The sequence below is a fragment of the Abramis brama genome, assembly GCF_963993115.1.
Source record: "Abramis brama genome assembly, chromosome: 24".
Classification (NCBI taxonomy): domain Eukaryota; kingdom Metazoa; phylum Chordata; class Actinopteri; order Cypriniformes; family Leuciscidae; genus Abramis; species Abramis brama.
Window position 1 is genome coordinate 18,583,877 of NC_139986.1, and position 13,500 is coordinate 18,597,376.

A 13,500-nucleotide genomic window follows, 5' to 3' on the forward strand; every position below is an offset into this window, starting at 1 on the left:
AATAAATTACACTTGCAAATATATTAAAATAAAAATAATTTATTTTAAACTGTAAGAATATTTCAGAATATTACTGTATTTTTAAAAGCCTTGGTGAGACTACTTTCACAAAAACATTTTAAAAACCTTATCGACCTTAGTGATATATGTATATGTCTCTCATTTTTTACAAAGATCCCACACACATGATCTTATCTCAGATGAATGAGAGAAAGGATGCAAGGTCAGAGAGACAATGAGAGAGGGAGGGGGGAAGGGAGAGAGAGAGAGAGAGAGAGAGAGAGAGAGAGAGAGAGAGAGAGAGAGAGATGGGGGGGGGGGTGTTGGTGGTTGGAGGGGTGATGGTAGGAGTCAGGATTAATTACTTGCAGGCAAGATACACTGGGGAGGATGGGGTCACTAACTTTACCCTGTCACCTGGACGCCCCAGTCATCAATGGACTGCCGTCTAATCAGAAGTGAAGGGATTCAGGGCCCAGCGCTTTCCCAGAGATGATAGCTAATGACAAGGGTGTTGGACACGAAGCCACACACGTCACACTATTGCAGTCTCATCACAAGTGTAACCCAGTGGAAGTATCTGTGTGTGAGAGATCCATCCGTATTATCACACATTAATAATAACACTAGTCTGCTGTTGTACTGCTTGAGGCAATTAGTTAATTGCTGCTTTATCAGAGCTCTATGCTGCCTGTCTTTGTGACGTCCTCCAAGCTTTGACAATGCCTTGTTTCCCTTAATGCCCTGTGACAGAGAGCATTGTACTATCTCCTATGGTTAGTGTCAGAGGAGTCACCACACAATGAAGAGTCCGCGGAGCAATTTTCCTCTCCGTGTTCGAATTAAGACCAGATCAAGTCTCTGTAGGCTGTCAGCTCACACCTTTAGCAGTCATGTGTACTGTACATTCACTAAAGCACGGCCCCTTCAGTTGCCTGCTCACTATGCAGGTTTATTAGCATTGTTCGGCATGAACAAAAGAGGACCTACTTTTTCAAGCGTATGTAAATCGAAACTGTCACGCTTTACAAAAGGTATCTCATTCCTTGATGTTTACTACCTGTCACAGACAGTAAAGAAATAAATAATATAGTCCTTATGGTGTAAAATAATTCACAGTAGTATGCAAGGAAAATGTCCCTCAGACTTTAAATAAGCATAATTGTTTAAAGTCAGGTATGTTAATGCAAATAATCATTGCAATTTCTGCTAATTTTAACTGTCAGTGGCCACAACAGCCTGTGAAAACATGAGGAAACAATTTAGCTTTTGTATCACTCCTCTCTGAAGGAGGATCTCGTTGAAAGAAAAACAACCAGGGACGCCGGTCCTAAAGCATGTCTTTTCGAAAGCACTAACTGACTATTTTCAAAAATAATTTTGGACATTCTGCACGCAGAAACCGCAGAATAATTATGATAGCATTGGACGGAATTATTTAGAAATGACTCAATCTTGAGTGCCTGCCATCTGAAAAATGGTTTTGAGCTTTTCTGGTAAAATCACTGCTCTTTGCAAAAATAATAACGCATACGCATAAATGACTTATTATGAAATGAAAAAAAATATTCACGAATTGAGTATTGTCTCCATTTAATGATACAGCAATATAAACTCAGGGTCAGGCTGTGGATCTCCTGAGACAATTTCCATTAACAAAAAGCCTCTCATGGTGAAGATCGTGTTTCACAAGGGATGGCCTATTTTCTGTGAAAAAGTGAGCTTTGGTTACTTTGCGATCATTGTAATGGCATTGCTTACACCAAAAACTTGGTGCTTTTTACAAACATGACTGATAATCTTGTCGATTTACTATTGCTCAATCTTTTTGGAGATTTTAAGACAACTTTCCTCAGGTACGATAGCAGGAGAGTGAAAAAACACTGCGAGCTTGTGTTCCTGCAGCCTGGCCTGTCTCCGTCTAATCACAGTGGAATGTGGCCGCCTCTGCGCCTCCTGCTTTGTGTAAGGAATCAAAGGGAAAATGGATGGCCTTGCATTAGTACATCACCCATGGCTAACAAAATGATGAGACCGATTTGGCTGTATGTCATATCTTTCACTTCACTGCTTTCCCATTTCAGTTTATGTAATGGCTACAAATTATGGCCACAAACCCTGGAAACACTGTCTAGGGAGGCGATCTCAAAAAGTAACTGTTATAATTGCTTGTGTGCCCTCCAAGTAGGAAAAAAAAAAATAACCTAAACCGTTAAAATATCTTGTCGAGGCTCTGAAATGCTGGCGGATGAGAATACGACCACAGGGAAAACAAAGAGCAGCTTTGAGGATCGCATTCGGAGGGTAACTGAACAAAGCATGCAGAATCCTCTTCATATACACGCTTGCGTCAGGCTAAAACAAAACGCGTCTTTCTTTCTTTTTTTAATGGCAATCTATAACAGAAAAAAAGAGAACATGTCCATTAGTGTATGTTGTTGGCCTACAGCTGCCATGAAAATGGTTCTCACTGCATTGGTGGTAATTTGGCCCTGGTTGCAAACCTCCTGAAGCATTATCACTCAGAAGAAACAAAAGAGCGGGACATGCGGGGCTCTCTCAGCTCCCATCCGGCCGCAGCATTTAAAGACGTGTTCATCTCTAAAGTCAGATAGACCTTTTGTTTAAGCCCTGCCAGACAAAGGTCTCCTCTTCTTGCCTAGTTTTAATACACATGGAGGGAGGGGGGTAAGTGTGGCGAGGGAGACTCTCAGAAATAATTACCTCCATAAGATCCCATCTCCTCTCTGAGAGCCACGACAAAATGGAGAAGCAACCCAAGGATGCAAAAAAGCCCTTTATGCATCAAGCAGCCCATCAGGCATTTTTCAGGCCAAGCTACAAGCCAGGGAAATGTGTCCCACTCCACACGCACACAATTATAGTGCTTTCTTTTGTCTTTTATTAAAGAGGACTAAAATACAAGCAAATGCATACAAATGCATCGTCGCTGTTATTTAACCTTTTTATCACAAATATCAGTGTGTTAAATATTTATATAGAAATATCACACAATATAAGGCAATAGAGAGTCATGCAATAGATAAAATATTAATACAAACGTCTTATTTAAGCTATCGATTTGGCTTTATGAGAAAAGCACCAGCTTTAGTTATTCCAGAATGGAAATAATCAACATAAATAATAAATATCATTTAGAAGTTAATAAACAAAACCCTGTTGCATTTTGCACAATCTTATGTATCGCACATCTGCGTAAAATATGAATTTGCAGGGGCCACATACACGCCGCGGATCAGATCACTGTGGTTTACAAATGAGGGGCGCCACTTCAAAAACATGCTTAACCACACAACCCCACTGCCTTTCCAAATTCTCAGCTTCACGATGTTTACCTTGTGTAAATGATGAGCCTTCTGGGTCCCGAGCGCAGGGAATTACAGTCGCCCTGGGAGACTTGGCAGTCTGATTCTCAGGGAGGATGGGCTCATATAGTCTCTTTAGGAGGCTATATTGCTGTTAGTGCACTGCGAGAGCTCTGCCATACTTGGTCTCGTTTGGCTAATTTAGCGCATTGGGCCCATAGAGGTCGGATTCATTATCACGCACCACAGCAATCGCGCTGCTAAGACCGGAATATACGACTTCTTGTCTTCCTGATGTACATAGTGCAAGTCTAAACTGTGGGCAGGGCCATGTCTTAAAGCTTTGCGTTTATCAACAAAAATAACGCTGGCAAATTTTTGCAGCGCAAACCCTTTTCGGCATGCTTTTGTAGTCTAATTAAACAATAAGCAGTCGGATATATGGCCCTCGTGCTACAGCATGGCTGTAGTTTGCTGAGTGTGGCTTTTGGCACTAATGCATTTCTCCTTTATTTAACCACTGTAAGCGCCACAAAATCTCCCCTTAATTATGTCTTAAAAATGGCATCAAAATTGTTTAACGAAATCCATTCACATGTACATGAAGTCAATGGCATTCTAACCTTTATTCCCAAATGGTTTTATAATTATTTGGTGCGTTTCCACAGAGTTGCTTTTAAAAGAAAGATACAGGTCAGCAGTTAAATAAATCTCTTTTTTTTCTTCTCTCCCTCTCTTCATGAAACTGACTAATGACCAGAAAATGCTAAACTAAGGAGTTATACCCACGAAAACCTACCGGCCCCCTTTAACATAGAGCTGTAATTCAGCGAGGGCTGAAATGTTGCTTACTCCAGGACCTTTTCTCTGGAGCAGAGACACAAATTATTACCATCACATACTCACAGGCACCCGGCCCGGTCCTGAGAACGCAGTGGGCAGTGTCACAGGGAGGGCAGACTCCCCCCGACCCTGCCAATTCATCCTCCCCTCCCTCCTGCGCTGGCATTTGGTTAACTTTTTATATATTTATTTACCGCTTATACTTTCCAGTTTCCAGAACAATTAACAAAAATAAGCTGTGATTTATCTGGTGCCAGTGATCCATTTCCTTAAACTTGCCAGTGTTGGGCCTGTTTGAAAGCACTTCAAACATTAGGATTACGGGGTTAAACTACCTGAATAATCTTTTTCCTACTAAGATCTGGAGCTGTAAAAAAAAAAGTTCAACGCCACCCTCTAACCCTCCCTTACTCAATATACTCGAGGCTCTAACCTATTAAAGCCAGTTACTCTTCAACTAAACCAAGCGTAGTTGTGTATAATCAAAACATTAGCTGTTCTAGAGTCCACCTAGAGCACCGAAAAACAACGACAACTGGTTTATCTTTTCCGTAATGTACTCTGTCTGCAGTCCGCCCACTCAGTCTGATGCTAGAACAAGTGAAAAACGTATGGTCATTACACGACAAGTATAAATTCAGAATGAGTCTGTTAGTTTATACACATTAGCGCCATTCTGAAGGACTGGGGTAAATATAAAAGGCATGAGCTATAGCTGGAAACACTAGGGGAGAAAAGGTGACACTTGGGAATAACATTTGAATTTGAAAATGCTGTAAAGAAATACACATGATATGGTGTTTACTTGTGGCTCATTAAAGAAAGCTGTTAAAAAATAATGCAGTCTGTGGGATACAAAAGATTGTTTCTGGTACTTAAAGCACACATAATGCTAATAAGACATAAGGTTAGAGAAGGGAGGCTATGTATGTGTGTGTGTGTGTGTGTGTCTGTGTGTGTGTGCAACAGAGGTAGGCTGTCTTTCTAAAAGCAAAATAATGATTTATCTAACTGGTCCTTTAGTGCACCCAGACTCCGAAGCACCTTTGATCCAGATATAATTAATGCCAAATGTAAAACACACTCGTTTATTTCCAATATGGGTAGTTTTGGAGCTGGAGTTTCACATATGGTTCTCCGTTTAATCCCATCTGGTTCTGGAGTTCATATATAAACAGGACACTTTGGGGAACAGAGATTAATTCAGCTTTGGAATGCCATTGAAAACGTGTAAGTCGTTTCCCTCGGCCAGGTCAGGCAAAGCAAAAACAAGTTAAGCGTTCATTTGGTCGTGCGGCATTAGCGTGGGCATTATTATATAATGGACCCTGACTCACTCTTATGTTTTAAATTACAGGTCCCTCTCAAATAAAACTATTAATCTTTTTTTTCCTTTTTTTTTTGGTGTGCGTCTCTGAATGTTTTACAGTCCTGTTACACTTATTAGCTTCTGGCAGCTCCAAAACTTTTAAATGAAAGCCAAATTGCTTTGGTCATGAGAAAGGAAATTAAAGCTCACTCCAGGGGGAAGAATTTCACTGTGAGATCCTCCCAAGGTAGAGTTTCATAACCTTCTGCATGCCTGCTAAAGATGTCACTGCGTACAGGGCCGAGTGTGGTACTGATATAAAAAGACGGTCCGTAATGGGAACAACATGTTCATTTTAGGGAGATTAGGCACCTGGCATGTTTTACATCGGGAGAAGAGGTGCTCCAGGTTTGGGTTTGAGGGAGGAGGTATGCGGTATGGGAGTGGGCTAAATGGTGCACTCACCCGATTCGTTTGAAGGGCAGTCCTTGACGAAGAAAATATCGGCGAGGTTGTCTTCATCTGGAGAAAGGCCCTGCTGGTGCAGCTGCAGCTTCCGGAGACCTTCAGTCTGCTGGTGCTTGACCGAGCGGAGGTGCTGCAGCAGGTTCAGTTTGGCTCGGCTGGAGTAGTCACACAACGCGCAGTAGTAGTAGCAGGACTCTGAGTTACACGCACTCTCTTGTTTTTGCAAGTGCTGCAGGAGGGGAGGAGGTGCGAGCACAGAGAGAGAGAGAGAGAGAGAGAGAGAGAGAGAGAGAGAGAGAGAGAGAGAGAGAGAGAGAAAAGGGGAAAAAGTCATTAGGGGCTATACGCTTCACATTAAATTACAGCCGTCGTTTGTTTCACGGGCTGAGACAGCACCTACATGAAACAGATACTTCCTTTCCACCGTAATAATCTCCCGACATGAAATGCATTCCTTCCAGCTTTGTCCCAAACATAAATACTGATAACAAAGAGAGATTGTCAAAGCCGAGTGCTTTAGAGGGGCTGCCCGATGAGGAAAGACAGACGAGGGAGAGCGAGCGAGGTGAAGAGGGGGAGACGAGCCAACGTGTCTCCGCCTGGCATCACGTAATCTGGGACATACGAGTAATTTACCGCGACAAAAAGTCCAGCTTAACTTAAGTCTGGACTGTGCAACTTTAGAAAGGGATAAGGGGGTGATAGAAGATGGGATCTGGTGGGAGTAATTTACTATCTGTGCAGTGATAAAGATAAGAAAACAAATCTACCAGGGCCTTACTATAAAACTACCACAGGTCTGCAGGATCATTCGGTAGGAGAGGGGCACCTCGGTTTCCATTCCGCTAATAACGGCCTATGGAGGGTTGTGAAACAGTTTAAACTTAACTGACACACACACACACACACATTCAGGTTTTATGTAGTCTAAATATTCACATGCAGCTTTGTGTGTGTATAGAGAGGCGTATGAAGGCCTGTGGCGCATTAGCAGAGGAGAGTGGAAGCTAAACCCCCACGTGGCCTCTTTCTCTCTTCTCCGTTGACACAAAAACCCGTTACTCAGACCCCACTTTATGTATGTGTGTGTGTGTGTGTGTGTGTGCGCGTGTGTGAATCTAACAGTTGTTTTAGTGCAACCATGTTGCTGATGTTTTCCAGGATTTTTCTAACATTTTTAAAACTTTTTAAACTTCAGCTGTAAAAATTAGATTTTTGAGTGAAGTTTAATTCATTCATGAATCAGTTCAAATGGTAAATCAATTCAAAACAACAATTTGTTTGCCTCATCACTCCTCACTCACTCACTGTATTCCTTACAGAATTTTGCCATTTTACATGCTTTAAAGTGTTTTAGAAAAATTATAATATTATATCCAGTGTTTCCCCTACCATTATATAAGGGGGGCGCCCCGCCCTCCTAACGGCTCCCCCCGCCCCCCTTGAAGGTCAAGTAAATTTGATTTGATTTTCTTTATAGCGCCAGATTAATTATTTTTTTTTTATTACAAAAACTAAATAGCCCTTAAGTATTATGTTATTTATCTTATTTCCACGATGGCATGTCTTTTCTGTCTGTGTTGAGTGCGCAAGCGCGCACACTCGCACACAAACAAACACTTGCGTCAAATACAGATGAGCACTAGTGGACAGAGAGCGCGCGGCGGGAAATATGTCGCTGAACTGAAGATGGCAACACTCACTCTACTGCGAGTAGCAGCCGAAGTAGCTCTCCTGCTCCAAGTCTAACGCCCGTTTCACACATATTTCGTTTGCAGTGTGTATGCGGTGAGTATTGTTTTCCGTACCCATGTTAACAGAGCTTTCACACTGCACGCGTCGCGGATGCAGTCCGTCGATGATCGATCCGTTCCAGTTGCGGTGCGTATACAGCAGTGCAGCAATCGTTTCCGCACCGAGTCTATTTTTGCTGTCTATGATTTTTGATGTGCTGCAAACGCTGAATTAAAGTGACAGCGCATGTTTCGTGGTCAAAATGAACACAGATTGACCTGAAAATGTAGTCATTTAATTAAATATTACTTTTTTCATTTTAAAACCGTGATAAAGCAAGGAAAACTACAATTTACCTCAACAAGGCGACATAATGACATTCGTGGAGGTGGAAAATCAAGTTCTCTGTGACATGCAAGATTTATTGTATTAAAATTGAAATGCAAAAGATTTTAATATAAATACATGGTTAAATATTTTACCACTTGCTTGAGCAACTTAATATATAATTATATAGAAGTAATGCATTGAATAATACATTGTTTAAATTGTGTTTAAACGTGAACGCGCGTTCACAGCAGTGCTGCGTCTGACAGGATTATTCTCTCCAATAAATGCATCATAGAAATAAACTTCTCACAAAAAAAAACCCATTTAAAATTTGTTTGTCATATAAATGTATTAACTAACATTAACGAAAAATGAATGAGCAATATATTTGTTAGTATTTATAAATCTTTTTTTTAGTTGTTAGTTAAAAAATAAAACTATTTAAGCTCTGGTCCATTAATATTAACAAATACTTCTATAAATTTAACAAAGGTTATTTGCAAAAGTCAATTTTAAAAAGATTTAAATATGTTTATTTTATTTTTTTAAAGAGATATCTTATGTTAATTTTTTTTTAAACATTTGTGTTTTATGTTAACTTTTACAAAGCATTACCCTCCCAGACAACCAATTAATGTGACAGATAGATAGATAGATAGATAGATAGATAGTGTCTGTTGTCAATTTTCCCCAACCAACCAACCCCCCCCCCCCCCCCCCCAAACCTGTAAACCTAGGGGAAACACTGATATCTGTATATTTTTTCTATTTATTAAATATAAATATTACATTATATATATATATATATATACACACACACACACACACAGACAATTAATAAAAATGAAAGAAAATCAAGATGATCAATTTAGAGTAATAATAGAATATTTTTTTAATCTATAATACTCGGCTCTAATGTGCACACAGACAAATGTGTATTAAACTTTTCCTAAAGCTTAAGAGGAAATCCTGGCTACTTTCTCATGCTAATTCCAGCACTATTTACAGCTATTAAACTGTCCCTAAACGCTTTATTTCTCTTGCCATTCCGGCTTCCAGTGGGTCAACTGGTGCGAAAAAGGTGAACAGCCTCCTTCCTCCTCTGCCTCTAACAAAACCCAAACTGGATTGGTCTTTTTAGGGACAAGCACGCACACACGCACTGAGCTGGTGGGGCTTCCTAAGCTTGTTAATTCTGACAAGAGACTCCAAGCGGAGGCTAGACACAGAAGGAGAGAGAAAGTATTTAAAACAGTGCTTTGTGGGCGAAATCCAAACTGTCCAGCTTTGCATATTGTTCTATTCAGCTCTAATGTGTTTCAAACAGCAGGGCTCCCGCATTCAGCCCTGCCTGACAATTATGCACTTTAATTTGGGCTAAAGTTTTGCATTAAAATTGTGCAGTAGTGCACCATGCAAGGCCATAGTAGGCTTCCCCTCCACCTAACACACATACAAAGCCCTCAATCCAACAAACAGTCCCTACTCCCTCCCCATTCCCCAGGCAAGCCAAGCATATCAAGTGTGCCTACATTACTCCCAGACTAATGAACAATGTGTAAAAACAAAAAGCCGAGTGAGGCCTCCATTATCTGATCTTCCGCTAAAACACAAAACCGTCCCTCTCCGAGGCTGAAGGAAGTACCGGTGTGCCTGCAGGTGTGAGCCAGCTAAAAAGAAAACCCTTTTGACAAAACAGATTCTTGGACTGTCAGGGATTAGAGTCATGGCACCAGTAGTAACACACATCTTTTCTTTCATAAACTCGGCAGAATTTTCTCACGATTCTGCAGGGCCGCGCTCCGTAAGGGGCTCTCTGTGGCCATTGAAACGTCTTAAGCTTTAATTAAGTTGAAGTTGTCAGAGGAAAGCCTTTTTGGCACAGATTCAGGGTCATTAATTACAGCTATCTTTGTTTCTTTCCAAAGGGAAGCCCTTCGAAGACATGTGGGGCTACTTGTATGAACTGCCTCCCTGTAAACAGACTCGAACCTGGCTGAACTGGCATATAAACCTCTGGAAGGGTCCTGCCACTTCAGGATAACCGCTACACGTTATGGTTCAGGCCTCTTCTGTCTGTAAATTAAGAGGAGAATGTGCTTAATCTTTCTCGACTCTCCCAAAAACCAAAATGAGATCAATCTCATTCCTAATTGAGAACCAGATGTCTATGGAGCCCTTGCATTATAATTTCATCTTAGGTAGTCGTACCGTTAGTGAAAAAAAAAAAAAAATCATGAAATTCCATTTAGACTCAAGATGGTTTCTGGGAAAAACAGCAATATAATTTGTTTTCTCTGCATGATGACTAAACCTCATTAGGATGAATAACTATCGCTAATAAACAAGTATTTGCTCAAGGGCTATTGGCTAGCTATTGTCGCATTCATATCCTCATATTGCATTTATGCACATCTCATCCTGAGTTGTAGCCCCTTTTAGAAGCCTCCATTACTATTTTCATACTAATATGAAATAGATTTGTGTTGTGTTTGTGAACAAGTCTTAAATTAGTCTGAATCATAATCGCAGCTGTGCATCCATTTTTATGGTCCTAATAAAAAACAATGCAAGCAGACAAGTCTAACGTTTAAAGGCCGAAAGAGTGCATAACTCTAGAAAATATTAATTTATTCACTATCAGCATTCCTGCTTTGTTTGCTCAAGACCTATATTGAAATCGAGTATTTTTCTTCCTTCTTTTATAGACCCCTGTGGCACTGGTGCAAGCTGTTCAGAGACTTGAGCCTGGGGTTTCTGATTTATGAGGTTTAAGCTTACCATTTTTAGTACTGCCAGACTCACAAAGCAGTTATATACTACCTGCAAAGTTCAAAATGTTTGTGGCATCCCGTAGCAGATTCTGCCCACCGAAAAGTCAGGATGCTGCTAGCAAAGAAAAGAAGCCCTATTTATTACTAAAATAAATAAATTAATAAATAACTCCAGTTTCTCTCACCTGAACTTGGTTTTGCAGAAAGCTGGAGGATAAATTGCGCAGTGATTCTGTCAAGTGCTAAGAAAATCTCTGAAACTGCTCCAAGTGCTGTTGTTGTGGGTGGCAAAGAGGCTATCTATGACAATATAGCGGAGCGCTCTTGCCTTTGATGGGTAATTGTTCTAGATTAGCATTTGGCAAACAACCAAGAGTCTAAAACCCCATGGGGTCCAATCATTTTAGCTAACTTGTCGTCCCTGGGTGCCCCTTGGCATGCCAAAGAGCACATCCAGTCGATCGGGATCGTGGGCAAGGGGGTCTGAGGAGGAACACCCACCCCTCACTCTCTCTGGGCTCTCAGGACCTAATCAGGCATAAGTTGGGCGACTCTAAAGCAAAGACGCCATCGTACTGTGCTGCCAAAACAATGCAAATCAAAGCACCAGGGACTCCCCATCACCTGTCAACCTAGGCCCCAATTCCCAGGGAGCGTGTTTTTTCCCTAACCTGACGCGACTTATTTATTTATACTGACTTCAATGATTACAAAACACCTCTCGTTGCCGCCTTCTCTGCCCGTCTGCTGTTGGCAGTAGGGGACTGGTTTCATTTGTACTGCCTGCAGTGACAAAACAGACTCATTAGTGGCATTCAGAATAAGGGTAAGGGCTGTTTGAGACTGGATGTATATTCGCTCCGTTCTGCTAGGATGACAAGTCTCCTTCAGACAAGAAAAGAAAAATACGAAGGGTTAAAAAATTTGTTTCTAAACGAAAACAAATTAGGGCATTGAAATGTTTGTTTTTTAGGTCATTAGTGGGGAAATATCCAACAAAAAGAAAACATGCAATAATAAGGTTCTTGAGCATTTTTAATAAATCCTATCAGCAGTTTCTTCCCACCTTTTTTTTTTAAATACTTGTTTTTATGCTTTCGAAGAGGCACCGGTTTCCGGTCTGACTCTGGGGACCCCGAGAACGAAACAAAAGAAAATAAACAAAAGCTTGTTTTGTTCCTCAAAGCATTTTAAACACATTCCAGCCTTACTTGGAGGCCAGCCAGGTATACGATTCCATCAATGCTGACACCGTCCAAACACATGTTACCAGTAACCACTATTGAGCCTGGAGACATAAATGTAATGTTATATCATGGGTACCGCAGGAGTTGGCAACCTGAGCGAAATTCTTGTGCGAGAGGTATGCCCCCTACATTCCATTCAGAGATTGTGCACAAGGCCACCGTCTTTTCCGCTACAGGCACAAAACGAGCAAAAAAACATCTCTTTTTAACTTTCCCTCTCCCCTACCTCAACAAAACCAAAGGAATGCATCAAAGAGCCCCAAATTACCTCCCCTATTTATTTTTTTCCTCTGAATCCGTCTGGTTCATCATATGTAATTATGGCTTAGGACATTCTGCCAGTGCATGGCTGTATGGTTTGCTGCTTAGGTCATATAATAATAATAATCATCCTTGCAAATGGATGCCAAGTTAAATAAGTGAATTAGCACAATGTGTCTTTCAGCAGCACACTCTCGTCTGAGGTGGCTTGTGGAGACGCAGTAAAGAGAGAGGGACACACCCCCGGGGTCCCTCCAAAACGACTAAAACCCACAACTGCTGCAGCGTCCATCCACAGCCTCTCATTTACTGTAATCGCGCTCAGACCGGCAGGACCGGTCTGAGGTGACATACGCCCCATTTTCCCAAGGACACTGGTTCTGTGGAGCTACAACGCACTGTGGATATTGCCGTTCGCAATGAGGCCTTCAATATGTCAGTGCAGTCTGCACTATGACTTTGGAATAGTTAATGTAAATGTTGGCCAGCCAAGCATGGTCTAAACAGAAATCCACCAAAAACACATAAATCTACGAATTGACAGCCGGTTTGCGGAAAGTCTTAAGAGAACTTCTGTGTGTTTCTTTGGAAATATTGCTTTTTCTCTCATGTATATTTACATTCACATTAATCATGTCGAAGTCTGAGTGTGTGTGTTTTACCAGCATTTTAATATGTGGATTGATCCGCAACGTAATATTTCATTGATCGCTGTAAGCGCCAATTCCTGTCGAATCACTATTAAAGCAAACAGTGCAAAAGTCTTTGGGAACCAATCATTCCATGGCTTCATACGTTTCTCGCCGAACGGTAAACAGATGAAGAGGGAAACGTGGAGAAAAATATTTCCATGTGGTGCTAATGTTGTTGATCTGGCATATATCATTGGGCCTGCAATAATGTTCTTATGACAGAAGGAAATGAACGAAAACTTAAGACACTACAGGGTTCATGCAATGGTATTCCAAATTCACATGCTCTTCCCACTGGTCCACTGGACTCTCTGACTCTGTTGAAGGTCATATTTTAAAGGAGCCTACTGTAATGTAGATCTTTGCTTATCTAAATATCACATAAAAGATAGAAAAACACAGAGGTGCCTAGACAATATTTTGGAAACCTTTTGAACTGTGATTGTTAACATTTTTTGGAGCATAATAGGCATGTTTAAATGTTAAAACAAACATTTTGAATGTTTTCAACAGTTT

At 41.0% G+C, this 13,500-nt stretch overlaps 1 protein-coding gene across 1 annotated transcript in view; it reads right to left on the reverse strand.

Moving 5' to 3' along the window:
- Positions 1–13,500, reverse strand: part of zfhx4 (zinc finger homeobox 4) — a 73,393-nt gene that overhangs the window by 31,299 nt on the left and 28,594 nt on the right. The window contains exon 4 of the mRNA XM_084102180.1: positions 5,944–6,175. Within this exon, the coding sequence (XP_083958306.1) occupies positions 5,944–6,175 (232 nt within the window). The remainder of the gene's footprint in view (positions 1–5,943; positions 6,176–13,500) is intronic.